We start from the raw sequence: 11,040 nt of genomic DNA, 5'->3' as shown, positions 1-11,040 counted from the left end.
GACTGGTAGTTTTGAACCGCTGACCTTAAGGTTCGCAGCCCAATTCGTAACCACTACGCTACCAGAGCTCCTTGACGTTGGCAGAGTGGTCTAAATCTAATAGTGTCAGCAAAGCCTAGTCACCCTCTGATCTCATTCCATGTCAGGAGTAGATCCTGTTTACTTTCCTTATTTTAGTTTGTCCCCTCCCCCATGGTAGGAACGTATGTACATTAGAAAAAAATAGGAAGAGGAAGAAATCTATGTTCGACTTACTTTAATCTTTTTAGAAACCTTGAGAAGACAAAGTCAAATATCATTACATAAGTTTTCCAACTCCAGGTCTTTGCACATTCCTAAAAGGGAAGTATATGTTCAACATTTCTCAAGCTGAGGGAACTGAAGAAAAGATTCAAATCTCGAATTTTGTTATTGAAGAATTCTCTGGGTAAAATATTGAATGATGCATAAAGCATCAAAAGAAGATGGAATGAATACACAAGAGTCACTGTACCAAAAGGAGATGGTTGATGTTCAACCATTTCAAGAGGTAGCCAGATGAAGAGCCAGTGAAACTGAAGGAAGAAGTCCAGGGTACATTGACGGCATTGGCAAAGAACAAAGCACCGGGAATTGATGGAATACAAACTGAAATATTTCAACAAATTGATGCGGCATTGGAGGCACTCATTCATCTATGCCAAGAAATTTTCAAGACAACTACCTGGCCAACTGACTGGAAGAGATCTATATTTGTGCCCATTCCAAAGAGAGGTGACCCAAAGGAATGCGTAAATCATTGGACAATGTCAATGATATCCCATGTGAGTAAAGTTTTACTAAAGATAATACAAAAATGGCTGCAACCATGCATTGACAGAGAGTTTCCAGAGGTTCAAGCTGGACTCAGAAGAGGAAGTGGACCAAGGAATATCATCAGATGGATTTTGGCTGAAAGGAAAGAATAAAAGAAAGATGTTTACCTGTGCTTTATTGACTACGCAAAGACTTTTGATTGTGTGGACCATGACATGTTATGGACACCATTGAAAAATATGAGTATTCCAGAACACTTAATTGGAATACATAGACCAAGAGGCAGTTCTTCAAACAGAACAAGGGAACACCGAATGGTTTAAAATTAAGAAAGATGTGTACCAGGGTTGTATTCTTTCACCATACTTATTCAATCTGTGTGTTGAGCAAATAATTATATGAAGAAAAATGTGGTATCAGGATTAGAAGAAGACTCATTAACAACCTGTAATATGCAGGTGATACAACCTTGCTTGCTGCAAGTGATGAGAACTTAAAATACTTATTGAAGATCAAAGACCATAGACTTGGGTATTGATTGCATTTCAATGTAAAGAAAACAAAAATCCTCACCACTGGACCAATAAATAGCATCCATATCAATGGAGAAAAGATTGAAGTTGTTCAAAGACTTCATTTTTCTCAGATCAACCATTAACACTCATGGAAGCAGCAGTCAAGAATTCAAACGATATATTGTATTAGGCAAATTTTCTGCACAAGACCTCTTTAAAGTGTTGAAGAGCAAAGATATCAGTTTGAGGACTAAGTTGTGCCTGACTCAAGTCATGGTATTTTCAATAACCTCATATGCATTTGAAAGTTGGATCATGAATAAGGAAGAGTATAGAAGAACTGATGCATTTGTGATACGGTGTTGCAGGAGAATATTGAAATTGCCATGGACTGCCAAAAGAACAAATAGATTTTTGTTGGAAGAAGTACAGCCAGAGTGCTCCTTAGAAGCCAGGATGGCCAGACTTCATCTCTCATTCTTCAGACGTATTATCGGGTGGGACCAGTACCTGGAGAAGGATGTCATGTTTGGTAAAGTGGAGTGTTGGAGAAAAAGGAAGACCCACAATGAGATGGTTTGGCTCAGTAACAGCAATGAGCTCAGGTGTAGCAACAGTTGTGAGGTCGGCCAAGGACTGGACAATGTTTCATTCTGTAGTGCAAATGATCACTATAAGTAGGTTCCGATTCAATGACACCTAAAACAACTGTATTTTATGTTATTGTTTTTCCATGACATTTAAATGCAAGAAATGTTTCCATGTCTTCTTGTTGATCAGTGCCATGATGTTGGTTCTGACTCATAGCAACCTTGCATAGTGTTTTCAAGGAGCAGCTGGTGGGTCTGAACCACCCACCTTGCAGTTAGCAGTCCAGTGCTTATCCTATCTATAACTCTACAGCAGGACTCCTTTCCATGTCTTGTTGTTATTTTTAGGTGCTGTCAAGTTGATTCCTACTCAGAGCGACTCTGTATAGGGTTTCCAAAGACCGGCTGTTGAGTTTGAACTGCTGACCTTGAGTTTCAAGCTGACCTTGCAGTCCAGTGCTTATCCTATAGTGCCACACCAGAACTCCTTCCATGTCTCATTGTTTTTGTTGTTAAATGTTGTCTAGTTGGTTCTGACTCACATTGAGTGATCCTGTATAGGGTTTCCAGGGAGTAGCTGGTGAACTTGAACTGCCAACCTTGCTTACCAACAGGAAAATATGAGTTGAGGTGATGATACCACATGGGTCAATTTACAACCTTTTCTCCTCTGCTCATTCTTAAATAATTTAGGGTTTGGCCAGATATGTCTCATACATTATGTTGTTGTTGTTGTTAAGTGCCGTCGAGTCGGTTCCGACCCATAGCGACCCTGTACAGGGTTTCTGAGGGTGTAAATCTTTACGGGAGTAGAAAGCCTCATCTTTCTCCCACGGAGCGGCTGGTAGTTTCGAACCGCTGACCTTAAGGTTCACAGCCCGATTCGTAACCACTACGCTACCAGAGCTCCTCATGGAACTACCTTTAATAGTTGCTGAAATTCTGCTGGATAAGAACTGTAGGATGAACTACCAAGTTAGTTATGTGTATGCTTATATTTTGTGTTTTATAAATTGTACTTGTATTTTTTACTCAAGGAAACCATAGGTAGATTAATAAAGTAGAACATTATTGTTATTAATAATGTGTTTTTTTTTCAATTGTTGAAACATAGGATAGAAAATGCTGAAATATATGAAGGACCTTCAAAAAGTTCATGAAAATATAGGGAGCTGGAAAATAGTGGAATTTTTCCATGAACTTTTTGAAGTCCTCTCAATTAACAGGAAATATTGATATCACCCAAGTATGCTCATTCATAGAGTAAGAAATCATTCTTCTGTAATATTTCCTACATGATAACTCTTCAAATGTAGCATTGCAGACAGTTGAGAATTACTCATATATCATGGTTAAGGAAAGATTTTCATGTTGTTTTTCTTTTTCTCTTGTCTTTAATAATGACTAATTTTCACTCTAATCCTGTATTATGAAGTGTTCTACTCACTTGTCATGATGCTTTATTATTCTTACTGAAGTGTAGTGTGTAATATATGCTAATATGGAGAAGTTAATTGCTGCTATTTTTAATTTATCTATAAAAGATCCTGAATGTAAATTGTATGGTAATCTTTGATGTTTTCCCCTCCTTCTAAAACCAGCACATTAAAGCAGAGGTAGAAAGTAAGAGCCGGCATAAGGGTAACTTCGATTATGAACGTCAGGAAATGTTGACAATCAGCTCAGCAAGAGTTAATGATTCCGGAGTGTTCATGTGTTATGCCAAGAATACTTTTGGATCAGCAAATGTCACAACAACCTTGAAAGTAGTAGGTAAATATCGCTATGGTAATGTATAAATTACTGGCAATAGTGAAAAGAAATTACTAGATAGTTTCCCTTTTACATAAATGGAATGTTGAGCAGAGTCTTAGGATTTTATTATCACCGAATGAATGAATGAATGAAAATTTCCTTTGTGGCCTCTTCCAAATAGAGCACAGAAGCAAATGGTACCATTTAATAGAAGTAAATGGAAAGATGGAACTAAAGTTGTTCACACCTGTCATTTTCTACTCCTCACCAAACAAAACCTAAGTTGAGCTTTTTTGAAAATTTGAGTCATTGCTTAAGGCCTTGAATATGGAAATCGATGTAGAGACTCTATCGAGGAGCAAAACATCTCTGAATCATGTGAATATTTTGCTGCTCATTGGCTTTAGTTCATTTGCTGCAAGAAGGGCTAAATTGGACTTCTCCTTCACTACTCACTCCACCACCTCACCTTCTTCTCTAGCCATGAAGGCAATAGTATAATCCTGCAGGAAGTCCACAGTGGTGTGGGTCATTAAGTCTTCTACACATTAAATTAGAACATAATTGCCTGCCTTCCTGATGATACCACATCTACTTTACCTTGCCTGCCCTACTCTAGAAATCGTAATATTAAATTTCCAAGCCTCTACTAAAAGTAAGGAGTCCTGGTGTGGCGCTGTGGGTTAATGAGCCAGACTGCAAAGCCATTTGAACTGCAAGGTTGGCGGTTCAAACTCACCAGCCGCTCCTCGGAAACCCTATACAGGGTCACTATGGGTTGGAATCGACTCAATGGCACTTAACAACAGCAACAACAACTAAAAGCAAAATGTAGTGGGGTACTTGGCTGTTTTTGATGTACTGAAAATAGTAATCGTTTTAAAATGACTTTTTACTTTGATACATTTTTGCCTTTTGAGCATTTGTTTGAATTTAATGTTTTCTTGTCTTTTTAATGCAACCATATTCTCATGCTTGACTTTGATTAAGGGCTTGCAGGTTGTTGAAATTCTTCATCATGAGCAATAATGAACTGATGCACTATTTGTTTTTATTTCTCTCTACCTTTCCCCAAATTCCTTCAATATATGCTTCTTTGTACACTGATTGTCTGTAACAACGTCAGATGACTGATTTATCCCACAATAATCTTAAAATCGTAGCGTTTCTGCCTGTGTATAAAAGAACACATCTAACCTGACTGGATACAGAAAAGACTTTGACAATTATAGAGGCAGCACACAAAAGGAGTTACTACTTGTCCCTAAATGTGACTGAACATTTATTAATTTTACTAGAAGGCTATGCTTTTAAAATATTAAATTCCATAAGCGCTAATTTGCTAAATTGATTAGGGAGCATGTTGATATATCAACTTCAGCTCCTGAAAGCAATTAGTAAGGATGTTTTGAGTGTATTGTTGTATGTAATTGGAATTTTTAAATCCATTCATCAATTTCCAAGAATATTATGTATAACTGGAAAGACTTGTAGCAGTGAAACCTGAATCTGGCTTTGTTTTGTTTTAGGAGTGGGTTGGGGTGGGACAAGAACAGGAAGAGACAAAGAGAAAAAAGTAAATTTTTTAGGGACTGGGAGTAGAGTTTGAATGCAATATAGATTCGTTGAAAAAACAAGGTTTTGGGATTACCCTGGCCCTGCCATTTAATTTTCCAGTGCACCGTACTTGAACCCTGACTACATTTTCTGTTCTGGGAATAGCCTCTGAACTCCTAAGGCTACGGAAAACAATAGTTTATAAAAATAAAGTGCCTGGCATAGAGTTTGCCTTTGAATAAGTGTTAATGCATCATCAATTTTTAATGCAGCTGTACATAGGAATTAAACATTTAGTTACAATAACCCAGGTGGACTTCTTTGATTCTAATAATTCTCTCGCTTCATGAATTTGAAGCTCTGTAGGATGTAAAACTATATTGAGCAAATTAGGCTATAGAAAACACATGAGAGACATAAGTGCTTTATGTATGGTTACTGTGAAAGAAATCATTTCAATGCACATATTGTAGTATGAAATATTTGAATATTTTGCATTGTGTAGTGTCTTGGAATTTATGACTTTGAGACCCTATACAGTTAATATACTATTGAGATAAATTCTTTATTCCTTGAACATGAAACTAAATTAGCTTAAATAATGGCCAGGGGATATCATTTATGATTCCAGTATTAAAATACAGGTGATAGTTTCCATTTCTCTCTTGTTTCCAATTTCATGATTTTTCTGTCATACTCATCTGAAAAATCTTTTATTTGGTAAAATGGACAAAAGACAGTTAGGTTCTTGGTTTTGATTGACTTTGTAGGAATCCCAAGATCTGGAAAGACTATGCCAACCTCATTTAGGATTTTCACTGTATTTAACCATTAACCAGGTAGCAGCAAAGGCAATAAATGATCATTTGAAATTTTAGAATTAATTTTTAAACATGGAAAAAGAAGTGAAAGAATCTACTTTAAATTGCCCCATGATTTCATTAACCTGATAAAACCATTCTTAGGACTTTGCTACACTGTCTGTGTATTTGCATGTAACAGTTTATATTATATGTATTATTTTATTCTGTCTCTGCCTTTGAACTTGATGTATGTAGAGTCCCTAGGGTGTGTGTAGGTCAGCCTTGGTTTCTTAAGGTCTGTGTTCAATCTAGTCTCTGTCATTGGTCGCTAACCATATGCTTTCTTTTTCATCTTTCAATTAGGGGTTATAAGACTTATCTCTCAGTATTATAATGAGATTAAATGTTTGCTATAATAGTTTAATAAAATAATGCATGATAAATGCTTATTATGGGAGTGTAATAAAGCATCCTTTAAATGGTAGCTATTAAATAATAATGATAATTGTTTTATTACTTTTTAATTCAAATTCATTCTTTTCTTATTATATTATAAACAATCCTAAGGGCCTCATGATATTTTACTAATCATTTATGTGTCATCGAGTCAGTGTCATCGAGTCAGTTCTGACTCATAACTACCCTCCATGAAATTTCCAAGGAGTGGCTGATGGGTTTGAACTGCTGACCTTGCAGTTAGCAGTCCAGTGCTGATCCTACATTGCCATATCACAAGTGTAAATAGGATATACAATTATTTATTTAACCAGTTTTCTATTTTCTCGTTTTAAAATTATTATAACTAGTACAAATAGTACTTACGTTTGCACGTAACTTGTCTCTACCCCATTAATATGAGTTCTCAAGTGGAACTTCCCAGGCTAAATTGTAGAATTTGTTACTTTAAAAATGAAATCTGTATTTCTAAATGCTTTCTAAGGTTTTTGACAATTTACAGTAAGTAGTCAATATGCTGATTTTACCATAGTTTGTTTTTTTAACCACTACATTTATTTCACAGTCATTTTTGCTGCTAATTTTAATAATAAAATCATGCCTTGTTTTAATGTACTTACTAGTTAAGTGAAGGCTTGCGTCTACTTTTTCATTTCCTCTTTTTCCTGTTATTCTTATTTTAGTACAAAGGCATTAAAAACACATATATATATCTACCTTGGTCTTCTATCGCTTCCTTTTTCCTGTTTGCTTATAAACACCTCTTCAGAGGTTTGAGATAGGATTTTATTGTTAAGATGCTCTCAGATTTGTCTGTGGTGAAAAGACTTAAGTTTATTTCTCTCTAAGTACTAACTGCTAATCTTTCACCATTTTAAAAAATCCAAATGATTTTCTTTTCTTTTTATTGATTTATGACACCTTTTTATTCATATACATGATTACACTGGGTGTAGCTATCAACTATTTGATCCAAATACTTACTAATCTAATAAATATAAAGGATAAAAGAATTTTAAGAGGAACATGGATCTGTAAGGTAATTTCTAAAGAAACAGAGCTCGGAGACTAAAGTATTCTGAATGTATAACCCTTTTACCTTATGTGTGATTTTATAAGAGCAACATAAAGTCTCAACTGGTCAGTTAAATTTTTCTTTCTTGTCATTGTCAACTAATGCTGAAATCTGGTGAATTTTGTAATTCAAAGACAAGGTTGTGTACTTTTTCTAGTCTCCTATCTCTGTTAGATAAGCAGGCTCAGGCCTGGTTAGTACTTGGATGGGAGACCACATGGGCATGCCGGGTACTGTAGGCCGTATTGGACTCCTGGTGTGGACCTATAGGATAAGCACTGGACTATGAACCACCATGTCTGCAGTTCAAACCCACCAGCTGCTCCTTGGAAACCCTATAAGTTTGAATCAACTTGATGGTGGATAACAACAACAATTCTTAGTTTGTGCTCCCTGAAGACAAGATGAAGAACACACAGGATTTTTATTTCAGATGACACAAACGGTTTTACCAAAGCATAAGTTTGTTCCTCTTTCAGTCTTTACATAGTTAACAGTAACAAACAAAAGAGATTAAAGATGCTAAATACTGGTAGCATAGCTTCCAGCATCCCAGCAACATGTGAGTGGTGCTCAAACTCATGTAGCGTTCAAAGTCGTGTAACATAAAATCGTATAGTGCATAATATTCACAATCACCCTTGTACAATAAGAAAGTGCATCAATACATGTCACAGTTTGGATATTACTAAATGAGATTAGGAGCCTTGGTGTGGTGATGTAGGATAAGCATTGCACTGCTAACCACAAGGTCTGTGGTTCAAACCTACCATCCGTTCCTTGGAAGCCCTGTACAGTTGGAACTGACTAGACAGCCCTTAACAAAATTATTTTCTTTTCTCAAAAGCATAATAATAAAAAAGGTACATAACATGAAAATGTGCACTGAGGTAGGACAGACCCACAACAACCATTATGAGAATTCTGAATTTGTAAGACACATACTTAAATAATCACCAAACAGCAAGGAATTGCAGATGTTTTCATTTGCAAGAAATGCTGGGCTTTGATAATCACTTGCTTGGTTAGGGTGAAAGTTTAGAGAATGAAGCTGTATTTTTTATCTGGTAGCTGTGGCTAATTGTTTCTTTTGTCTTATTCTGTTATAATTAGATAAAGGATTCATTAATATCTCTCCCATGATGAATACTACAATATTTGTTAATGATGGAGAAAATTTAGATTTAATTGTTGAATACGAGGCATACCCGAAACCTGAACACCAACAGTGGATATATATGAACAGCACTTCCACTGATAAATGGGAGCATTACCCCAAGTCTGAGAACGATGGTAATATCAGGTAAGACAAAGACTTTCCCCCCTTTGTCCAGTTGGCTTACCAGAGTTTTCTGTGACCCTTTGAATGGAGGACAAGTGGGGAACCTTCTTAATTTTCATCTCGCTTCTTACATTTTGTGTGTGTGTGGAGCACAAGAAAAGCTTCGGTGCCTCAGTTTTCTCAGTTATAAAATGGAGGTAACAAACACCTCTTTACCACAGTTCTGAGGATAGTTTCAAAACTAACATTTCCTAGAGACACAATGAAGAATCCTCTTCAGAGAGAGTGAGAGTCAGTTTGTATGAACTATAAGAAAACTAAAAATATTTCAAGTAGCTTTGGATCAGGTGGTAAACTCAAATGTTTTTACAGAACTCACTTGATTTGAGTTTCAAAACATTCGTAATAAAAAACAGTAGTAAACACTTTATATGTGTTGTATGCACTTTTTTGTCAGGCACTGTTCTAAGAACCTTAAATATGTTAGCTCACTGGTTTTAGTCCTCACTCAGCCCTGGGAGGGAAGCACTCCCACCCCGCTATCTTTATAGAAGAAGAAATGGAGGCACAGAAGTTTAAATAACTTGAGCAAGATCAAATAGCTGGTGGCAAGGGGGTATGGTACCCAGATATAGATTGTCTGTTTTAGCCAATCAGAAGACTGCTCACTGTTGTAAGATCAGTGATTGAGGACAATGTCTGGAAGCAAGCATGAAAGATAGAGGGAAGAGGATGGATGTGAGAGCTGTCAGGGCTGCCTCCTTAACAGACTTGGTGGTTGAGGTTCGGAAAGATTTGGAGTCTGTCCCCTGAGCCAGGTTGGATGGTGAATGGTGATGCCAGTCACTGAGAGGAAGAGGGCAGGAATGGAATGAGGAGGAGGAGGATTCTCACAGCATGCTTCTGAGGAAAGACAAGGCATTCAGTTTGGGCTGCAGGAATGGAATGAGGAGGAGGAGGATTCTCACAGCATGCTTCTGAGGAAAGACAAGGCATTCAGTTTGGGCTGCAGGAATGGAATGAGGAGGAGGAGGATTCTCACAGCATGCTTCTGAGGAAAGACAAGGCATTCAGTTTGGGCTCTGTTGAATTTGAGGTGGACTGGGGGAGCCCTAGTGGAGAAGTACAGGCTGGATCTGTTCCATAGAAGCAGCAATTGAGGCAAGGATTCACATGAAGAGGTTTATTAAAGGACAGGAACCTGTTGGAGTAAGAGAAGCAGGATGGAGAAGGAAAAACAGCAGAGGGAGTAAGGAGGTGCATTGGAACTTAAGTCTAACCTTGGGATGTCCCATCATCAGTTATGCACTGACTGTAAACATCCAAGTGCATTGTTCAATCACCAAGGACAATCCTTGAGCAGTTACACTGAGAGGAGGTGAGGGTGGGGCAGAAAATCATTTCTGTATAGGAGATTAGGATAGAGTGTTCTGGACCACAGGTAAAGATTTGAAAGTCTACAGCAAACAGGCAGTAGCCAGCTCAGTAAGAGACCATGGATTGCCCAGAGAGTGTGAGAGAGGCCACTGCCTACTTTGTTTGGTTTTTTGGCTTGTGTAGGTTGGGGGTTGCTCAGTTCTATGGAGCTCCTTCCACCTCAGAGCACCTGTCAGTAACCCACCTGAGAGCTGTATAGTGCTCAGTCTACACACCTTGTAGGAACATTAAAGCTGGAATAGCATATAGTGCAAAGAAAACTGAGAAGTAGAGGGGGGCAGGAGGTGAACCAGAAGATTGTGGTTTCATAGAAACCAAGAAAGAAAGTGTTGCAATAAGGGAGATGGGAGCAACAAGACTGTCTTACTGAGAGGGTTCCTAATAGGGTCTGCATGGGGGCAGATGCAGGTGCCTGCCTCTCAGGGGTTGTCAGAGCACAGTAGGGCAGAGGAAGGGAGTTCAGGATCCTGGTAGGCGGCAGGCTCAGCAAAGACCTTGAGCAAAGAAGGAAGTAGTCATGAGGTTGGAAGGAGAGGCCTACGTTCTGGAAGGTTCCCTTTATGTGAATGCTTTTGCTACTACTCTATCTCATAGGACATTAGTCACAGTTTCAGAAAATGTTTGGAGTCCTGGTATGGTGCTGTAGAATAAGTGCAGGACTGCAAGATTGTATTAAACCACAAGGTCGGTGGTTCAAATTCACCAGTCACTCCCTAGAAACCCTATACTGGGTTGCTATGAGTTGGAACCGACTCAACAAGACTTAACAAAAACA

General features: G+C 37.8%; 1 protein-coding gene across 2 annotated transcripts in view; it reads left to right on the top strand.

Annotated features, from left to right (window-relative positions):
• KIT (v-kit Hardy-Zuckerman 4 feline sarcoma viral oncogene homolog) overlaps positions 1-11,040 on the top strand; it is a 136,376-nt gene that overhangs the window by 69,697 nt on the left and 55,639 nt on the right. For both annotated transcript variants that reach the window (XM_006868058.1, XM_006868057.1), the window contains exons 5-6: positions 3,515-3,673; positions 8,660-8,849. In XM_006868058.1, coding sequence (XP_006868120.1) covers positions 3,515-3,673; positions 8,660-8,849 — 349 coding nt within the window. The remainder of the gene's footprint in view (positions 1-3,514; positions 3,674-8,659; positions 8,850-11,040) is intronic.

Source organism: Chrysochloris asiatica, unplaced genomic scaffold (genome assembly GCF_000296735.1).
Source record: "Chrysochloris asiatica unplaced genomic scaffold, ChrAsi1.0 scaffold00115, whole genome shotgun sequence".
Lineage (NCBI taxonomy): Eukaryota > Metazoa > Chordata > Mammalia > Afrosoricida > Chrysochloridae > Chrysochloris > Chrysochloris asiatica.
The sequence above is the reverse complement of the archived record's forward strand: the minus strand, read 5'-3'. Positions and strand labels throughout refer to the sequence as shown.